Below are 22,281 nucleotides of genomic sequence, written 5' to 3'. Positions count from 1 at the left end.
AATCTTACAACCAATTCGACTTCTTAGGTTTTATTTGTCTGCTATATCTGAAGTGGGGAGGAAAAAAGGGGTGGCAAAAACTCAATTTTTCCATAAATCCCAAAGTATAACTTGTTTGGTTCAACGGAGTAGAAAAGTTGGCAAATAAACTTGTATTCGGATGTGGCATGCTACTTTTTTCACCCGTTCCTTTTTCGAAGTCCTACATATTTAGTAGGAGTTTGAGAAAAAATGAGGGAAATAATAAAATTGAGACTTACAATTTACATTTGAAATTTTTTCACAAACTTCTTTCCTTTTCTGGTCCTCCACTCCACTACATATGAGTCTCAAATATTTATTTTTTCTACCATACTTTTGCAAACAAATGGTACCTTTGCAGAAAAAAAAAAAAAAAAAAAAAAAAAAAAAAAAACCGGGGGGGGGGGGGAGGGGGGGGGAAAGGAAAAAAAAAAAAAAAAAAAAAACCCCATTTATCATATCCCTCACTTTACCACAAAGTCCAGGTATTTTAATGAAATTTTAAAAGGGTACATAGGTGGAAAGATAAGGCGCCACGTCAACAAACAGGATTACCTAAATCAATGAGGCTTGTCTGCTAAATTTCCCACCCATTGAACCAAACAAGCGCACTTTGAAATCTTGTAAAAAAATTTACTTTTTCCACCCCTTATTTCTCACCCCATTTCAAAGTCTTTCAAACAAATGATACCATGATACCTTTAAGGTATTTTTTCATAAAACTTCTTGGTTATTTACTATTTCACTCATATTCTTCTTTTGTGTTTTGCTGTCTATTTTGTTTTTTTATGGGACTTCACTGAAACTATCTTCAAGAGCTTGAATGTTAGCTAAGTTGATGAGTAACTAGGATGTTGCAGACCATACTAAATGCTTCAGCCAAGTTGACGAGTAACTAGGATGCTGCAGACCATACTAGCCGTCCAAGCTCTAATGTAAATTCGATAATAAACAAAACATAAAAGAACAACACAAGTGAAATAGTAGACAACCCCAACAAATTTTCTTAAGAAATAACTTTAGAAGATGAATCAATTGCAACATTTGAGAAATCTCCAGAAAAAGAACCACCCAGTTGTAAGAAGAGAAAACAGCTCATTTTTTTAAAATAAATGTTACGGTTGAGAGTGAGAAAAAGGAGGGGAAAAATACATAATTTTCAAAAACATAATGTGTATTCACAATTATATTTTCAATTTGTACTTAGAGAGGAAATTTAAAGTGACTTATAATCCAAAATACATAGTTTATCAGGCATCATTTGTTTGCTACATAGAAAATGAGTGGGGAAATAAACATTTGAAATGCTCTTTTTGGTATCAATTATCATTGAAATTTTTTCATTTTAAATTGTTTGGCATCCATTATAAATTTTATTTTTATTTAAATAATAGAAATGCCTCAAAAATCCATAATAGACTTTTTTGTCCATTATTGATTATGGTGAGAATTTCATTTTCCTCATTTATACAAAGATTTACTAAATTTTATAGTTAAGATAAGGGTAAAATAATCAATATACATTCTCTTATAAAAAAACCATACTTTTTTTTTCTCTTTTCCCTTTTGTCACTTTTCACTATCATTTTCAAACAATTTTTTACTTTTACATACAAACTTATTTTTCATTCCATAATTTATTTTTGACAAAACTCACCAACCCATTTTTCATGTTGACTCGTGTCGCCTTGTCGAAGGCCTGTTTTGAAGGGTATTTCAAGTCATTTTGACCTAAAATTTGACGTGTAACCTAATTTGAGACCAATAAACATATTGGGAGTGTTATTTTGACCTAAAACATCACCTAACATAAAGTTTATAATTGGCACATGTCCAGCTACATGCGGGCAAAACTGGAAGTTTGAAAAATTCATATAAACTAATGTAAATATATAAAAAGAACACAAATACACAAGTAGTAAAGAGATGTACTAAAGTTAACAATTCATTATACAATTATGTTGAGTATAGCTCATGCTTCACATATTGTTGCCAACGGACACGGGGTCCGGGGAGGCCACCCCAGCAAGGATGTGGGGGTAGCGCCCCCGGAGCTTTTATAGGCCCTATGTCACCTTGGCAAAAAACGAACGAAACATCGGCAAAAAACAAACGAAAGGTTGTTATATATGGCGAATTTAACGATATATTGCCGATTTTTTGGCGATATATCAACTTGTCGGCAATATTCGATATTTCATTGACTTAGTGTATAAGTCGTGTTGTTGGGGGGTGTCATGTCGCCCCCCAGCAACACGTCGAAATGTCGCCCCGTGTCGGCAATATACAAGGAACCATGGTTGTACTTGCCTCTTTTAAATAAGCATAATAGAGATGAAAATTGATATAAAAAAGAGTCGTAGTGTGGTGGGGGAATAGAAAATAATTTCGTGAAAAAAATGTGAATCCTACTTTTATATCCCCCACTTTTCAACAAAGCTTGACTCAACATGCAGATGCCACATTAGCAAAACAATTTACTTCTTTCCATGGCACTTCAAATACTGCAAACAAATGATGCCTTGAGAATTTTGGAAAATGGAAAATTTTCTTTTCTTTTAAATAAAAAATAAAATTTAAAGCAAATGCCAAACACATTAAAATAATGAAAAATACCAGATACTGAGAATGAGACTTCATACAAAGCATGCCCTAAATCAAGGAATTGTTTGTTGTCGTGGCACTACAATTTTCCCAGTCTATGCCTAAAAAAATCCCACTATGAGTGGAAACTTGTGAAACCCACATAATCTCTTTTTCTTTTACTTTTACTTTTTTTTCACTATTCTATTTTTTCACACCCACTTCACGTGGTTCCACCACTTTTTAACTACTCATCCCATTTTCTCCTAGTTTGCAAGAAAAGAAAAGGGGAGTGAAAATAGAAAGATACAACCCGTTAGTAGAACAATGTGGGAACGGGAAGAAAAAGGATTTTAAGGAAAAGTTTAAAATGTTGATCTCATATAAAGCAAAAGAATATTTCTTTTTCATTCCCCTCAAATTCAATTCCTCTCAAAATCTCACCCCTAAGTGTAAGACTTTTACAAAAGATGGGGAGAGAAAAGTTGTATCGCCGTGTAACTAGACATTTCCCTTAAATCGTGGAGGGTTATCACTCTATTATTTAACCCCAACTAAACAAACAAGCCCAAACTTGGGTATTCAATGGAAAAGAGGGCGTAGACGGCTTGATTTCAGCTCGAGTAAACATGTTCAAATTTGACGCCGATATTCGACGATTGTGTAAATTTATAACCAAATTCGAATTTGTTTAGTTAATCGAATTTTTGGATGATAACTTATCCGAATTGAAAGTAATCAAATGGATAAAAATATCGAATGTAGCTAAAATATCCGATTAGAGGAACAAATATTCGAATAGAAAAAAAAATTCTTAATTGACAAAAAGATTCAGAAAATATGAATCAAATAAACAAACTAATGATGATTGCAATCTATGCATGGTATAATTGTATAAATACAAAATCGTTCTCCACTTTAGACGTGAGGGAAAGAGAGAGCCAAAAAGTAAATTTGAAGGAAAATAATAACTTAAATTCAAGAGATTCAGATAATCAAAAACAAAATTTTAAAGAAAATAATATCATAAAATCAGGTGCACCTTATAAAAAGGAGAGGAGATCTCAAAGCTCAAAAGTGCAGATTGATAGAACACTTAAAAAAAAGGGGTCTGGTAGGAAGAAATGAAGAAACTAGTAGAAACTAAAAAGAGCTGAAGAGTCAAAAACTCATAAAACTGGAAGTCTCTTCAGACCAAGCATTTTGGACTCTTCATCTCATTCTTGAGTGTTGGGCCAATTAACGTAATGGTGTATTGATAGTTTAATATAATTACTTACCATTAATAAAATGAAAATATTGTATTCTCCAAAATTAAACTTTAACCGAATATAGATAGTATCCATCAAATATCTAATCAAATAAGATAAAATCCAACTATTACACAAAATCTCTTCCTTTCATTTTCTTCTCCCTCACCCCACTACACATGGGGCCCACATGTTTTATTTTTCACTCCTTTTCTTTCCACCCCACCTTTACAAATAAACGCAACCTTAAATAAACTTGTTGGCCCCACGGTGCAATTTTTCGCTATGTTTCAGCAGTTCGCTACCTAGTGAACCGGCCAAAAGGGCAAAATCTCGCCAATATTTTGCCCAAATATGGGCAAATTTCGCACACCCCCCCCCACCCCAATTCAGGGGTATTTTTATCATTTTGGGCTAAAACTTGGTCTCTACCTTAATTTGATGCAAATAAACACAATGAAATTGCTGATTTTGCCTAAAACCTCACCCAAATTAGTGTTTTCAATTAGCACATACCTAACTATATACAGGTAAACCTGAAATTTTATAACATTATTTTAAACAATTAAACCAACTTAAATATGCAAAACAACAATAGAGTGATGAACATCATAAAAAAAATACTACTATATTATTATACAACTAAGTACATGTCAATGCTCAATACCAAGTACTATACCTCGGTATCCGTCAGCTCTGTGCTCTATGATAGTGTTGTTGTACAAGGCCCAAAGGCTACAACTTTAAGCTTACGATCTATATATTAAATCGGACTCCATGAGTTTGTAAATCAGCTTACTGTATTCAACATATATTAATTTCATACTCATCTAACAACATAATGGCATGCATTTTGAAAGAAAAATCAATTTAGAGAACAATAGTTACCTCTCAGATGAAAAGCTCCACAAAACATCCAAATTTATGTGAAATCTCACTTGATCATTAAGAACAATGCTATACCCATCAATAATAAAATGAAACCTAAAGTTTTATGTCAAAGATCGAACGAAAAATATGACAAAAACGCAAAGAACTAGGAGAGAGAAGCTTTGGGGGAGGTTTGGAGAGGAGAGAGAAAATCTCAAAAATCAATTTGATAACTCAACTAAAATTTGGCAAAATCCAGGTTTCATAACCTAGGGATACTTTCGGCAATATATCTCAAGAAATCGCAATAAATAAGGATATATCGCGGATAATATCTGCGATTTCTCGTTATTTCGCATTTCTGTTCAGCAACCACCAAAATTCGCAATGGCAAAATATCACCAAATTTTGACAAAAGGATGTACCATGGTTGGTCCACATATTTCATGTTTTTACGCACTTCTCCTTTCAAAGATTGATTCTTTGTAAAAGAAAAAGAAGTGGGAAACATTAAAAAATAGGACCCACTAGTAGTATGATGAGAGAGTAGAAAAGGGAAAGAAGGAGAAGTAACAACCATTCATTTGCAAAAGAAAAAAGAACGGGACAGATAAAAAGGGGAGATATACGATAGTGGGATGGAAGATGGGAGAACAAGAAAAGAAAGGAAACAGCTTTCTGACAAAGTTGAAAATGTGAGTCCATAATAAATAAAATATTTTTTTCATTCCTCAACCTTTCCCACAAAGTCTCACTTAAAAGTGTAAAAGTTTCAAAAGAAATTAGGTGGAAAGAGTGTGTTACCACATAAGCACACAAACCCTTAAATCATGGAGGATAGTCTCCCCATCATCCAACCTCAAACCCAGATTTTGAGATTTTGAGATTTTGAGGAAAAACTTACTTTTTTCCACCCAAGTATAAACTCTTCAAACAAACGATCTCTAAGGATGCAATTGTTTGAAAGAATAAAATGGGTTTGACTAGAGTCTCTATCACCTCCCTTAACGGGGAGCAACCCGACGCTTTTTGACCACAAAAATAGGAAAGCCACAAGAAACACATTGTAAGTCTCACATTCAATATATAATTTTTTCCCACAGCCTCCTTATTTTTGTAGTCAAAAATCATCGGAGAAATGTGCTCCTCCCCATCAAGGGAGGTGATCCAACCTCAAAAATGGGAAAAAACAGAGTATTTCCAATATAATCCCAAAACATAATTTGTTTGATTCACTCGGTTGGAAAATGAAAACCCACCCCCTCCTTTTCTTTAAAGCCTATACTTTCACGTGAGACTTTGTGGGAAATATATAAAAAAATGTTATTTATTTATCATGAGATCCACAAATTCAATTTTTCACAAGACCTTTTCCTTTTCTATTCCCCCACCCACCCTTTTTATCTTGCAAATAAACAAACAAACTATAAAGGGAAAACATGAAATATGTTAACCACACAAACTTACCATAGGGTGAGGAAAGTTAAAAGCCATGAACAATGAACCAAAAACTTGTCCCATCTTTTACGTCTACCCCATATTATTCCCCATTTTATTCCAGCAAATATATGGTATGTCAAACAATCCATAAGTGTTACAAAAGGTATAGTTTTCTAACTACTTTCAATTCTCTTATCTCTAAGCTGCGTTTGTTTGTTGGAATAAAGGTGGGGTGGGAAAAAATGGGTGGAAAAATTCTTGAAAAAAACAAACTTTTCCTTTAAATCCTAAAGTGCATTTGTTTGCAAATGTGGGGTGGGAAAAAAACATGTGGACCCCATGTATAGTAGGGTGAAAGAGAAGGAAATGAAGGGATTTCATGGAAAAGTATTAATTGTGGGTCCCACATTTTACTTTTCCACACTTTTTCACAAAATCCAATACATTTTGTGAGATTTTGAAAAGGCTTGGGGTGGAAAAGTTGGGTTGTCACCTCACCAGACAAGTTTCCTTAACTAAAGGAAATTTGTCTCTAACTTTCCTACTCCAAGCAACCAAACAATCTATACTTTTAGGATTTTAAAGGAAAAGTATCCACCTTTATTCCAGCAAACAAAGGCAGCCTAAAAGTGTAGTTTGTTTGGTTGCTTGGGGTGGGAAAGTTACCGACAAGTTTCCTTAAATTAAAGAAACTTGTCTGGTGAGGTGGCAACCCAACTTTCTCACCCCAAGCCTTTTCAAAACCCCACAAAATGTGTGAAACTTTGTGGGAAAATGTGAAAAAATAAAAAGTGAGACCCACAATTAACACTTTTTCACAAAATCCCTTCATTTTCTTTCCTTCTCTTTCACTCCACTACACATGGGGCCCACATGTTGTTTTTCTTCCACCCCACATTTGCAAACAAATGCAACCTAAAGAGAATAATATTTGAAGGATCCAACAAAATGTAAAGCCCAAAACCAGCTTATGGGTAAAATTGTCAACCTATAAAAAAAAAATTGAAATTCATGGTACATCCTTTCGCTGAATTTCAGCGGTTTCGCTGGCGAGCGAACCGAAATGGCCACCGAAACACGAAATAGCGAGATATCGGCGATATCTCGCTATTTATCACCAAACTGGCAATCTAGCCACTGAAACACGAAATAGCGAGAAATCGGCGATATCTCGCTATTTATCGCCGAACTGGCGATATATCGCTATTTATCGCGATTTCTCGAGACATGTCACCGAAAATAGCGATATTTTCAGCGATAAAACCTAAAATTCTACCAAATTATCCAACTAATTTTCTCTCTCTTCTCCAAACCTCCCCAAAACTTCTCTCTCCTAGTTCTTGGCATTTTTGCCATATTTTCGTTCGATCTTTGACATAAAGCCTTATGTCTCACTTTATTATTGACAGGTATAACATTATTTGCAAAGATCAAGCAAGATTTCACACAGATCTTGGTGTTTTGTGGAGTTTTTCATCTGAGAGGTAACTATTGTTCTCTAAACTGTTTTGTTTTTCAAAATGCATACCATAATGTTATTGGATGGGTATGAAATTAATATACGTTGAATACAATAGGCTAATCTACAAACTCACAAAGTCGGAATTAATATATGGAGTATAAGCTAGAAGTTGTAGCTTTTGAACTTTGTACCACACTATCATAGAACACAAAGCTGACAGATCCACCGAGGCATAGTACTTGGTATTGAGAATTGACAAGACCTTAGTTGTGTACTTGTATTTATATACTAGCATAGTAGAATTTTTTTTAATGATGTTTATCACTCTATTGTCATTGTGCATATTTATGTTGGTTTAATTTTTTAAAATAATGTTTTAGAATTCCAATTTTACCCGTATACAATCGGGTATGGGTCCATCGAGAACACCAATTTGGGTGAGGCTTTAGGCAAATCCAATCATTCCACCGTGTTTATTGGCATCAAATTAGGGTAGACACCCAATTTCAACCCAAAATGACCAAAAATACCCTCCAAAATGGGGGGGCGAAATATGCCGATATTTAGGTAAAATCTCGCCAAAATATTGGCAAGATTTTGCCCTTTTGGCCGGTTCACTAGGTAGTGAAAAATCTCGCCGAAATATCGGTGAAAAATTGCACCATGCTAAAATTTAACCCATTGGCTCTATTCCAGCAAACAGAGGGTCCTATCAAACAATCCATAACTATTACAAAAGGCATAGAGTTTTCTAAGGGATAAATATTCAAAGAATCCCAAAAAAAATTTCTATCCATATTGCTTTCAAACTAAAATTCCCTTGATCTGCCGTATTTATCAAGGAAGATTTATACAATTCAATATGTAATGCCCAAAACTAGCCTATGAATAAAATCGTCAACCTAGACAAATAACTAAAATTTAACCCACTATATCTATTTCAAATTCACTCTCAATATCATCATTAAAATCTAAAACGGAAGAACAATAAAACCAAGATCGTTGTCTAGTTAAATTCACAGATCAAAACTCTCTAATGCTATTGGCACCACAGCTAGAGACAGGATGAAGTCAAATAAATCCATCTGGTCAACATCTCCAACAGCCTACTTATCTAAAATAAATCCTAAGCAAAATCCATCTGCCTCCTCCTTCACTCTTCTTCCTCATGCACAGGCCTATCTGCAGACACCAAACCTATTTCATGGTAGACAATCTATTATGCTATTGGTCACAGGACAACTTTAGAATATTTTATTAAAAATGGTCTTCACGAATGGTTTCGGCTAGAAAGAAGGCAAAAATCAACCAGTAAAATTATAACGAAAGGACCCTAATTAGATAAATGAGTTCACAGGATGCTTTTCTCTTTGTTCCACAAAGATTTACATCAAAACGTGTGGCAGAATAACCTGTTTTGGAGGAAGATAAATCTTTTTTATCCATCATAGGAGAATATATACATTTATGCAAAGCTACCCCTAGAAGAGATGCTGCAAAGAATACAAAGCTCCTCCTACCCCAGATCAGTCAGGCTTATGAAACAGAATTAAAAGTGCTGCATCTTAAAGAAATATTAGGCAGTCATGTATACCAAATTAAAGAACTAAATTACCAAGTGCAATCCAAAGAAGTCTAAAGTAGGTGCTCATAAAAAGCAACTCAGAATTCAATAGGATGATTCTAGGAAGGAGTACTAAAAAATGCTTACAGAAAAGGAGTTGCCTAGCATCAAACTTATGGTGCAGATCACAACATAAAATCATCTCAGACCTCAAATCCGGCGATCTGATTTGCTAGACGCTTATGCTAAAATTTCAGGTTTATTTAACTGTAATGACAACAGTAAGATCTTCCCACATATTCAAACTACTAAGTAACAAGAAGCAAAAATATAGGCAACACCAAACCAATAAAAAATTTATGGAGGCAAAACAATTAAAAACCAAAAGGGAATGAAAATCTACAAATACATGCTAAACTGTGATGAACTTCATAAATAAGTCAACTACCTTAGTGCAAGCATCTCTTTAATTAAGAAAAACACTATTTATGTAAAGAGTCACTAGATATTATCTACAGAATAGGATTTAGTCTATATATTAGTATCGATATTAAAGCCAGTGTTAAGGTGTACTTCAGTATACCAATACAGACTGAAATTGTTTCTAATCAATCATACCCAAAATAACCCCAGCCAAGGAACCATACAGTTTACATTAACAGTTTTACTGTCACACCGCACCGGACCGAAAAAATCAATGTGCAAAGCAAGGCATTACTAGATCTGCTACATCAGAGTCACTACTCCATGGAACACCCTTAGGGTGATCAGAAGAAATTAGGACATAAATACTATTTTTAGGTTACAAAAATCCACCATAAAGACAATTCCAGGGGGCTGACAGAAAAATCAATATCCCATTAGGCTAATTCTTCACCATTGCAATAACAGATGAGAAAACCATACACAATGGGGAACCGATTAAAAGGATGAAATTTCCAAGATAATAAGAGCTCAAGGCAGAATCAGTACACAATCAAGCTGTTCTTTGCTAATCAGCTTGTTGGTATCTGGAGGGTAAAAACATCAAGTACAATTCAGTTATGGTGCAACAAGAAGCTTAAAAAGCAAACCAGGATGATAAGAGGTTTGCAAAATCACACCATTGCCTAACAGCCGTGCAACATCAATTACAACCATGTGAACATCCATTTGCCACTCCTAATAATCAAATAAAACAGAATGCTAATACTCACTATCCCAATTTCTCTTAAGCACGATAATCTCCACAACAGTTGAGAAACACTACAAAAGGCAGGTATAATCGCAGGCAGAAACCTAAGAATGATACAATTTAATAAGCAATTATAACTCGTTTCCCTAACGACAAACAGACCAGCCCTTGTATGAGCTTCAAGTGAATCGCCCAAAAACAATTCCTACCCAGAATCACCAGGCTATGAAGATAATGATAAAATGCAATCACCAATTGAAACATTTTGATCAAAATTGATTTAACTAATGGAACCATATTGTTCAATAATAAACCGACAATTAAAGCATATATCTGGAAAACAAAATAAGACATTGAAAAAACAGTACTGATAAAACAAACTAAAGCTGGTAAATATGCTTTGAACAAAATCCTTAACCTCCAAACATGATTAGACTAAAACGGGAAAATGAATAAAAGCGATGATTTCTCACTCAATGTCGCCATCTGTAGTCATCAATCTTGAGGAATCTCAACGTCGCCATCTGTAATCTCCTGCTGCAGATCCTTAGGGTCCTTCCCATCAACCGTACATCCAACGGAGACGCAGGTACCCAGAATCTCTTTAACCGTACCGCTCAACTCCTTGGCCATTGATCTGGGTCTCATCACTTTGGCAATCTCGATCACATCATCAAGAGAAATGTTTCCAGAATGTTTGATGTTCTTGGTCTTCTTTCTATCTCTCTCGGGCTCCTTGAGAGCTTTGATCACCAAAGCAGCTGCAGAGGGCACCACGGAAACCTTAGCTTGCCTGTTCTGGACGGTAAGCTTCACTGTCACACGAAGACCCTTCCAGTCTTTCGCAGTTTCTTTGGCAATGTCTTCTCCGATCTTCTTCGGAGAGAGACCGAGAGGACCAATTTTAGGGGCGAGTGAACTCGCCGCACCGACCTCACCCCCTGTAACTCTGACGTACACATCAACGACCTGCGACGGATCAAACTTTGGTGGCATGGCTGCACAAGAGGGTGGATTCCGTCGCAATCGCCTGAGGCAAGCACGATAGAAAAGCTTCTGCAAGCGAGAGAAGAAGACGAAAAGAAAACCCTACTCGCCTTATAAACCCTGAATTAGGGTTTTTTGCAACGAGCCAGTGGGCTGGGTACCATTTGGCCTCTGATCCACTCGAGAAAAAAGTGGCCACATATTACAATCCCAGGCTTTCAGGCAAATAGAGTGGGCCGAATGACATTTGGGCCTGGCCCATTTATAAAAAGGCCGATCCGTTCTGTATTAGCCAATAACACTTACACCTTGCAACGCAAATTGGAGGAATTTTATCAGGTCCATTTCTGACAAATAAGTAGATCATCTATTTTCCTCTGGATGTAGTACACATGTCCATGAGTCACATCCAAAGGTAAAAATTAAATTAAGATAAAAAAAATTCTATTTTTTAAATATTAGCTCAATTAACATTTAGATGTTATTGATGGACATGTGTCATTCATCTAGAGGGAAATGATGGTCTATTTATGACGATAAATGGACTTGATTACAAAATGGGCAGCATTTGGTCATGCTTTTGTTATGTGAAACTGTGCCAAATTAGAAGAAGAGTCCGGATTAGCACCCTCGTTTGTGCTCCCCGGACACCTCCCTACTCAACACGTGTCCCTGAAAAAAAGCTAATTAACGTTTTCAACGTAAACGGCTTTTGTACGATTTTAAAATCTCAAAATCGTTTTTCTTATTTTGAAACCATTTTTACCATTTTCTGATTTGGTTTCCCGCTAAAACCTGAACGTCATTTTGACTTCTTCTTCTCCATCTCTCCTTCTCTCTTTATCTCTCTTCATGGCTGAAAACCAAACCAGAAGCGACTGAGCCGTATTTTCATCTCCATCTACTTCTTCTCCGTCTTCTCTTTTCATAAACTTTGTCTTCACAAACCAATCGATGAGAAACAGGTGGCACTCAGTTTTCCATTATTACCTGAGTTGATCAAGGGAACCTGTGAGAAGCAGCAGAAGGGAGTTGAGACGGATCAACACTTAAGTGAAGCTGATTCTTTTTTTTTTTTGGTAATTCAACTAAATCTGATTCAATCTAATAGGAACTAGAATAAATCCAACACTCCTAGCATGGCTAAACTTGATTGGTATTTGGAGAGCGCCTTAATAGGAGAGCGCCTCCAAGAAGATGATCCAAACTCACTTGATTCAACCGCCCCATATAATATTCTAGAAAGAGAAGAAGATGCATTGGGTTGGTGAGGCTAAGAAGCTTTGAAGAGAAAAGAAAAATGACGGAAGTCTTAAGATAAAAGCCTCCAAGAAGATGATCCAAACTCACTTGATTGCCCCATATCATAGAAAGAGAAGAAGATGCATGGGTTGGTGAGGCTAAGAAGAATGAGAAGAGAAAAGAAAAATGACGGAAGTCTTAAGATAAAAAATGTAGAAAGAACGTGAGGAGGGAGGTGGGGGAAGAAGTAGAAGAAAGAACGTGAAGAGGAAGACAAGGCTAGGTTGGGCTAGCTAGACTTAGTCTTAGGCTTCCACCTTGGCTGGCCTAACCCTAATTCAATGCTATGAATTCCTAACCCTAAACCTCTCTCACAACCAAAATATCTAAACTCATACTCTGTTCAAGTTCAAGATGAACGCAAGCTATCAAGACCAAAGCTTGAATCTCTACTTATTACACGCCCAAACAAGACATCTAACTTAACCCAAAAACCCTAGGTTTGTTGCTCAATTTTTCCTTTTTTTGGTGAAGATCGAACTTTCTTCTCCCATAAGGCGTGAGAAAGCTAATGCTATGGAATTACAAGTCCCAAACCTAAAATTCAATTACATAATTCTTTAAGCCAAAGGGTAGAAACCAGCCAATTATGGATCTCACATGCCTGAACCCTAGCCTTTCTTGAAAGAGAATCAGCTATAACGTTCTGAAAACAAACTCAATGATCCAACGAAGAAAAGCGAGATCTCAAGTCCAAGGGAGATGTCTATGTAGGTTCATTAATCAGTTGGGCTAGAGAAAGGTCTGTTTCATCCATGATACAATCAAATCCTCTGGTATCCATCAGAGATCTTTTTTTTTTTTTTTTTTTTTTTTTTTGAATTTTTATTTGGGTGAGGATTGGGAAGGCCATGTTTTTGCTACGGAATGTAATTTTACACCTATACCATCAATATAATTTGAAAGCACCTTTTTGCCAGAAAAGGGAGAAAAAAAATTTCATATAATATAAGAGTCAAATTAACTTATCACATGGTGGTTCCTGAACTGTGTGATAATGTAGCTGTAACGCAAAAAATGAAGTCAAATAGTAAAAGGTGGTCCTAATTCCTATACTTGTAATACAAATACTGAAAATACAGAAATACGCAAAGATCGCAGCTGCTTTCACCATACCATACTCTTCTTAGGTCCTAATTCCCAATTCCCATGTGAAATGCATACAGTAATTAGTAGGAGATTAATGTATTAGTTAATACTAATGTGGAAATTAAGCAAACAATTATTATTAAAATATTCCAATTACAAAGACCCATTTCTTCTCTCTTTAAAAGCAATTAGGAAACTTGGATTAACGGGAATGATGAGTTGTACTCGTACATGCATGTAAAACGGCTCAAATTTTTTTCAAAAGGTTAGGCTTTTTTCTTGTTAACAAAGCTGGTTCTGTAATGCGTTGTGACTGAACTAGCTAATCCAGCTAGCTAGCGTGGTCAAATCCTTGTTACCAACCACACTTCATTCCCAATTTAGCTTAAAGAGTCAAAGAACTTTTATTAGCTATTGGTTTCCTTCCACATGGTGGGAATCCCACCAATCTTGTTGAAGTCAATAGTTGCCAGAGAGTAAAGTTGACTCTACCGTGTTGATTTTAATTATTACAGTATTATTGATTCTTAAGTGTGCAAGTGGAACCCTTGATCTGCAATTAAAGGGAAAAGACATGTATTATGGTTCTTTAATGATTCTTTCTTTGTAATTTCAAGTGTGTTTCGTGTGAATTCACGTCACGTGCGTCAAATGGAAAAAAACTAGACACTATACTTTGGAAATCTCTCTCAAAATTTTTGTTTTTTTAAGCTTAGGTTCATCTGGGCCCGCTTTACATCCTCAGGGAGGGAGACGCTGTCTATATGGAATGAAGGCATGACCTCTCCACTGAGAAGTATGGATCTCTACCACTCTACCAATTCTGCATTGACTGAGTAATTCAATTTTTTCTTGGTGATATATTTAAAGTATTCTTACAAGCTATTGAGAAAAACATAAATTGATTAGAATGAATGTGGTTCAATAAGATATTTGTATTTACATGAAGTGACAGCGATCAACATAAAAGATATTACGTGCTCCCTCTAAGTTTTGTTACATAAACCACAATTCTACAAAATACATTTTGTTACCAAAACTAAAAAATACATTTGCCCAACATATTCTTTTTTTATTCTTGGTAGAAACATGTGACCAACGTTCACTATAGAGACAGAAAAACAGTGAGATAATGGATTTCCCCAGCTATTTGATAGGTTGGTTAGCCGAATAAGCCCACGGGTGCATGATAGAAAACCTTGTGCTCGTTTACTAAAATGGAGGGTAATGTGAGAATGACTTTCATCATACTCTTGCATGTTAGTTTTATTTTAATAAAAATTTTCAATACAAAAATGGAAACCTAGTTGTTAATTTCTGTTCAACCTAGGCTCATTTCTCTCCTCTTTATCACCTTGACTTGGATAGGCAAGTTAAGCCTAGGCTCACAAAAATATCTCCCAAATGACTCACTATTGAGATTTGAACTAGTGACCTCTTGACTCTAATATCACTTTTAAGATTAAACGCTTGTTATTGCTTCAAAAGTCCATACTTGTGGATATTAGTATTTTTTTATACTTAAGCTTGCAAGCACCCCTGTTTGAGCCTAGATTTGGGCAAACCTAAGGTAATTTTTTAGTACAGTCCAACAAGGTCCTCAACACATCGGCTAAGGTCAATCTGTAATGTTGACCATTTTGATAATAATCTGATAGTACTATAGCTCTATAATGCATAAAGAGATAGGGGCTTAAAAGCTTAGGGGATGGGGTGGAGGAAAATGTGTCAGAAGACTCAAAAAAAAACAATTGAATTTGAGACCTTTTTAGTCTTACCACTTCTACATAAGAGGTTGCCACTGCTGGTAGTAGGATAAAGAAGATCAGCATTTGAAATGAAATTATGTTTTTTCCCCCTTTTTTTTTTTTTAAAAAATAATTTAGGGCTTATTTGATTACATGAGCCTGGAGATTTCAAATATTTAGAGATTTCAAATCTATAGATTCCAAGTTTATAGAGTCATAATTCATAAAATTAAATGTTTGGTTAATCTGAAATTGTGGAAATTTTATTATGAAAAATTTCAAATATTTAGAGATTTCAAATCTATAGATTCCAAGTTTATAGAGTCATAATTCATAAAATTAAATGTTTGGTTAATCTGAAATTGTGGAAATTTTATTATGAAAAATTGTTTGGTTGACGTAATTTTTGTAAATGCGTAAATGTTTAATGCTTTTATAGTAGATGTGAAATATCTGGATTTCATCCCATACTCATAAATCTACAGATTCACGTTTTTAATGTAAAATGATGAATCTCTAGATTTCATAAATTCAAGAATTTTTACAATCAAACGAGTATAAATCTTACATTCAAGAATTTAGCCAGAACTTTGAAATCTCGGATTCATGTAACCAAACAGACACTTAATGAATGAGAATCCAACAAAACCGGCCAAAGCGAAAAAAGTTAACTTGGCCGGGGGTCATCACTTTTCGCGGGCTTTTACCCGCTATTTTTCGAATGGAGGTTGAACGGAGAGCCGTGCAGTTAATCGCATGAAGCACCAATGAAAAAGCTAGAACCTCAACCAATTTTAAATTACCAGAAGCTCTCCTGTTTCAACATTTTCTAGTTCTAATTGGTTGCACTTTAAATATTGAGCAAAAACCCAGCAAAAGAGTTGATACGATGGATATAAATTTATTACCGTTCCTCTTCTTCGGTCCTTTTCTGCAACTATAATGGCGGATTCTTCAGTTGCAACTTTGACTTATAGCCAGAGTAGAACAGGTTTTTTGCTTGCTTTCTTATTTTTTAATTGAACAACCAAACCAATTTGAATCCTTTCTTATGCAAGCAAATTGCGTGAGCCATGCACCATTGGCACGGGTTTCTTCCGCTCGACTTGCCGAAGTTCGGCCAAAATGCATTACCGGATATCACTGAGATTTCCATGTAGTTCACGCGCTAAGTCAACCAAACCATTTCTTTACTACTTAAACGGCTTTAAGACTTCATTCATTCTCTGGAACTAAACGTGGCATCACAAGATCCAGTAATGGAGATGGAGTTGAGTTGAGGTCTTGGGGTTTATACTCTGTTTTCGCTTTCTTTCTTTTCAAGGTAGAGTAAACTTTTTTTTTTGTTGATTTAATATCACCCTTTTTCTTAAGAACTTCGATTTTTTTTTTGCTGGGGGAAGATTACAGTTTGAGTGAAGGAGTAAACGCTTTGTGCATTTGATTTTACGATATTATTCCGTAAAATCTTCATAAAGTTACTATATTTTGTTTCTGCATGATTCGTTTCCTGGAAAAAGAAAGAAAAAAAGGTGTATTTCTCTTCATTTTAAGGGAAACCAATAAAAAACCTAAGTTTATAAACCCAATGACCCTCTTCTGCGGAATTTTCTGCAATATTGATTTGGGGGTTTCTTAAGTTTCACATTTCCAGGAATGGGATTCAGGAAGAGATTAACAAGAGGAAAATAGAGCAGTGCCAGAACGCAGGTCTTGCCCTCTTCTTCGCCACCAAAACTGGCTTTTGAATAGCAGTGAAGAGGGAAATGCATCACAAGTAGTGAAAGAAACACGTTCTAAATTTATGCCCCATGTGACCTTGTATGCATTTTTCATGGAGTAACCTACACTTTTCTACATGTATAAAGCCCTTGAAAGAGCCATTGTTCTTCAAATATTCACGGCAGTCATCTACAAAACGGGCCATCTTTGATTCCCTTCTTCTTCACATCTCAAACTTCATCTTGGTTTGTTCTTCTCCCTCTCCTGTCTTTTCTTGTGGTTGATAAAGTCTCAATTTCTGTTTGTTACTTAGAGTCAGGAGACAGGTGTGGTGATGTCTGAGTTGAATTCTTTGTTAATCCATTATGTTTGAGTTTGTTTATATTTGATCTGTGTGGGATTATTTTTAACTGAAACTCTTTTCTTCTCTGCATTGTATGAATCAGGTCACCTTCCTCTGTTTGCAGCTTGTTTCAATGGGATTAGTAAGGACACCCAGTATGAGAAGTGGGGATTACTTGGATGGGATGATCACTGATTATGTGGGTGGTAAACCCAAAATGAAAGTTCAAAGGAGTACTACTGCCCGTCTTGTTACTATGCTCACCTGCCTTCAATTTGTATTTGCAGTCTATGCCACCTTTCTTTTGTATTACATGGGTCCTAATATAGATTTAAGGACAAAACCAGATTTCTCATGGGCTACCCGGATTGCTAAACAGTGGAAACAGTTCATTATCCCACCTCACATTATTGGACACTACCAACAATCTTCTTCCTTCCTTGCTGGTGAACTTTCTCCTATAACACCATCTGAGGTCTGCGAGCATGAAACGATCGATTTCGTGCAGAAGAAATCCAATGATGTCCAGATGATCAAGATAAAGAGAGAGCTCTACGATGAGGTGCTGGAATTCCAACGCAACTCATTTGGGACTGAGACCCTTTCAGAGCTTATGGCAATGAAGTCAAAGTGGGATTTAAGGGGGCCAAATAAACCAAGAATCACAGTGATTTTAAACCATTTCAAAAGAAAAACACTCTGCTCACAGATTGATTTACTCCTTCAACAGACTATGCCCTTCCACAATGTCTGGGTGCTGTCATTTGGAAGCCCAAATGAGCTCTCCCTAAAAAGGATTGTCGATAGCTATAATGATTCGAGGATTAGCTTCATCAGTTCAAGCTACGATTTCAAGTATTATGGCAGATTCCAAATGGCGCTGCAAACAGAAGCTGATCTTGTATACATCCTTGATGATGACATGATACCTGGTAAGAAGATGTTACAGATATTATCCCATGTGGCAGGGACAGAGAAGTACAGAAACTCTGTGTTGGGCAGTATAGGGAGAATCCTGCCTTTCAGACAGAAGGATTATACATTTCCAAGTTATAGAAAGTTTCGATCAAAGGAAGCAGGACTATATTTGCCTGACCCAGCTTATGATATCACAGTTGACAGAATTGTGCAAGTGGATTTTCTCTCTAGTTCATGGTTCTTGTCGGCAGAGTTGGTTAAGACACTTTTCACTGAGACACCCTTCACCTTCATGACCGGTGAAGATCTGCATCTAAGGTACGCAATATCTGGCAAATTTCTTTCATTGCGTTTCTAAATACAGAAATACATAGATTAAGTTTTTAGGCAGTACCATGAAACCATATCAGATGTAGTGAATTGATTCATGTAGTGTGTGGGTCTAACTTTGTTTGCAAAGTGCATGTATAAAATAATACCATCTGCATTTGACATCCAAAGAGCCCTTTTTTTATGGTACATACAAAGAGCCTTTTAAAATTGCAACAACAATAAGAATTAGTAATTCCCTTGGTTATAGAAGGAATACTGTTTTCTGGCCCTTATCATTCCTTCTATTGTCCAAGAGAAGCACTCATGGCAGGACAAGGCAATCACCTAGATAGGACTAACAACAACCAATCAGTACTAATATAGCTAGAGTTGATTGTCCTTATGATCTAATTATGACACTTGTGGGTCATACTGAATTTCTAAATTCTGATTGTTCTTCATTTTGTACACCATGCAGCTATCAGCTTCAAAAATACAGAAATGCAGGATCTTTTGTGCTTCCTGTTGACCCAAATGATAAGGATACTTGGGGTGATAGTGAACACAGGCTTGCTTATGTGTCTGAGACCACAGTAATATTCAAGGATATTGTTCAAGTCCGTGATGACCAATGGTGGCGAGCCCTCTCTACAGGTTATCAAACTCAATGGGCTGCAATGCATCCTCAAAAAATAGATGCACTATTCTATGCTCACTCACTTGAAGAAGTGAAAGCACTTGCACCACTTGTTGCAAAATTTAGGTCTACTGTTGGGAAGAAGGCATATATTGCTGTATCTGGAGATGGTTACTGCCCATGTGAGGAAGCTGCAACTGCTCTAAATTGGCCAAAATCAGTTTGCAGGGAGAGGAGATTCAAGATTTTTGATTTGGGAATTGAAGCTATTTCGGGTTCTTCGAATTCAGAAGTACCTGTCCTGCAAGCTGTGTACTCAAGCATGAAAGGGTTGATTAAAATACACAACCCCACTGTGTTAATCACCTTATCCGACATTGATACAAATGTGAAAAAAGCTCTGAAGATGGCCTCTGAGACGAATCCAAACTGTTCAACACTAATTCTTCTACCAAGGTCTTCCGTACCCAGGGTTCTCTGGATGGCTGATCTACGATCAACGGCATTACCAAGTAAGTAGCATGAGTCTTTTTTTACCCCTCCTGAATGTACATGAATTATGCCCTCATATGAACCCAGCAAGGGATGCCTTTCATGACAATCCTGCTAGGTCTCCCACATGGTTGGATGATATGGCAATTTAACTCCTTGGACAGACAGGCAACATCCAGATTGGATGTGTGTCAAGTTTCAGACTCAAATTCAGTATACCCTGCCACATATAGGTACATGTTCCCGCAGATTCCATGCATCCCATGGGTATTCCTGTGCACCCTTTGGTGTTCAGGACTTCTCAATGCTTCATTTTCCAACCTGGCTAACTTTGAATTCAATTGAACTATGCTATGTTTGATAGACGTCAAAAACCTTTTCTTATACTAAGGTTGAATATCAAAACTTCAACTTGCCGAGTTCAAATGCAAACTCAGCATAGGATGTGCTCTTCAAGTTTGAGGATCATGTGATAAGTTGCTTCAATTAGTGATAAGCATTAGGGAGCCATTTATTTCCAAGTTCTACACTAGATGAACTCCATCTTCTTAGGTAATGATATTTGATCCAAAGGTCTTAAATCATAAGATTTCTTCCCTTTTCTTTATTCAGTTTTGATGCATCCCTATGATCTAACATTACCATTATGAGAATCTAATCCTAATCTTATCTTCCACTTCTGCATTACATATCAATATCCTTTTTCAAGGTAACTTTGTTTTTTATTTACTTTGATTTTTCTAGAGATCCAGAACACTGGTCCTGTTCCTTTCAAATTACTTGCTCCTACTTACGTTAGTCATTCTGCATGTACTAGTTTACTACCTTGGAATGAATTTTGATATCTTCTTTTCCTTTGATATTTAATTTTATCTTCTGAGTAAATGCAGATTGGAACCGAATGAGGATCTCGGTAAATCTCATAACCCAAAACCGAGTTAATTCACTGAGGAGGCTTCTCAAATCTTTGAGTGATGCTTACTACTGTGGTGATGAGATCCCTCTGAGCTTTAACGTGGACAGTAAGGTGGATGAAGAGACTCTGAAGTTTGTGAACTCATTCGAGTGGCCCCATGGTCCCAAAACACTCAGAAGAAGAATCATTCAAGGTGGGCTTATTAGAGCTGTCAGTGAGAGCTGGTATCCATCATCCAATGATGACTTCGGTCTTCTACTTGAAGATGATATTGAAGTCTCCCCATACTACTATCTGTGGATCAAATATGCCCTCTTAGCTTATCACTATGATCCGCAAGTCTCCCTCCCGGAGCTTTCCTCCATCTCTCTCTACACACCAAAGATTGTTGAGGTGGTGAAAGAGAGACCTAAATGGAATGCAACCGAGTTTTTCAAGCGTATCCATCCAAACACTCCTTACCTCCATCAGTTACCTTGCAGTTGGGGAGCAGTTTTCTTCCCCAAACATTGGAGAGAATTCTATGTTTACATGAACATGAGGTTTACAGAAAATGCAAAGGAAAACCCAGTTCAAATTCCAAAGTCTAGAACTAATGGGTGGCAAGCTTCCTGGAAGAAGTTCCTAATTGATATGATGTACCTCAGAGGCTATGTTAGTCTCTATCCTAACTTCCCCAATCAGGCTAGTTTTTCAACCAACCATATGGAACCTGGGGCACACATTAGTGCTAAGGACAATGTTGTTAGACATAACAAAGCAGATTTTGAGGTTCCACTGTTGAAGGAAGACTTCAGGGTGTTCTTGCCAGGGGGAAAGTTGCCTTCTGCATCAAAGTTGCCATCACTGAATCTTTTCAACCAACCAGTTTCCCTGAAAGGGTTGAAGGCAGCTGGGGCGAAGTTGGGGCAGGATGTGCTTGCATGCAACAACATTACAGAGGTGGTCAGTGTGGATCATGTAACTGGTCTGCCAAGCCACTGTGCAAAATTCTGATTCTTGAAATGTTGTCATTTAGTTATCATTCTTTGTTTTCTTAACCCAAAAAAATCAGTCTCTGAAAGTAAATTTTCAGTCTAAATTGAACCATGTTCATACAAAGATCAGTGGTTCAAGAAAGGAAAACACTGGGAATCAAAGGATGACCACTGTTTCTTATTGTCATGTATTGTTCTTCATTGGATTTGTTTAAAGATGTATTCTCAAATCTCAATCTCAGTAGTATAGCCAGAAGTCTCTCTAATTTATGCATGAATAGATGTGCAATGCATTTACTGTGTTTAACAGTCTCATTCGGTTTAAAACTGGACTGGATCATCCGAGCAAATTACACATTAAATCCAATTAATGAACCGGACTTGGCTGAACCCATATGAGCTGTTAGCATGAACATCCCCAACCGTCGATACAGGTTTACCCCAAAAAGTGAATAATTCAGTTGTGAAACCGGT

At 36.4% G+C, this 22,281-nt stretch overlaps 1 protein-coding gene and 1 pseudogene across 2 annotated transcripts; one reads left to right on the top strand and one right to left on the bottom strand.

Annotated features, from left to right (window-relative positions):
* Positions 1-10,602: 10,602 nt before the first annotated feature.
* On the bottom strand, positions 10,603-11,450 carry LOC149023524 (large ribosomal subunit protein uL11 pseudogene; annotated as a pseudogene).
* A 5,466-nt stretch (positions 11,451-16,916) lies between these two features.
* Positions 16,917-22,256, top strand: LOC149023523 (uncharacterized). Of its 2 annotated transcripts, none has more exons than XM_089144071.1 (4): positions 16,917-17,457; positions 17,659-18,791; positions 19,264-19,934; positions 20,805-22,254. In XM_089144071.1, exons 1-4 carry the CDS (start codon positions 17,314-17,316, stop codon positions 21,824-21,826), a joined length of 2,970 nt encoding a protein of 989 aa, XP_089000197.1. In that variant the 5' UTR covers positions 16,917-17,313; the 3' UTR covers positions 21,827-22,254. The 2 variants fall into 2 exon arrangements, with proteins under 2 accessions (XP_089000197.1, XP_089000199.1); XM_089144073.1 differs by having other exon boundaries at positions 17,452-17,538; positions 20,805-22,256.
* The last annotated feature ends 25 nt before the right edge of the window (positions 22,257-22,281 follow it).

Source organism: Hakea prostrata, chromosome 2, assembly GCF_041222555.1.
Source record: "Hakea prostrata isolate BN-2017 chromosome 2, UWA_Hpros_2, whole genome shotgun sequence".
Lineage (NCBI taxonomy): Eukaryota > Viridiplantae > Streptophyta > Magnoliopsida > Proteales > Proteaceae > Hakea > Hakea prostrata.
This window is presented reverse-complemented; position numbering and strand designations above follow the sequence as displayed.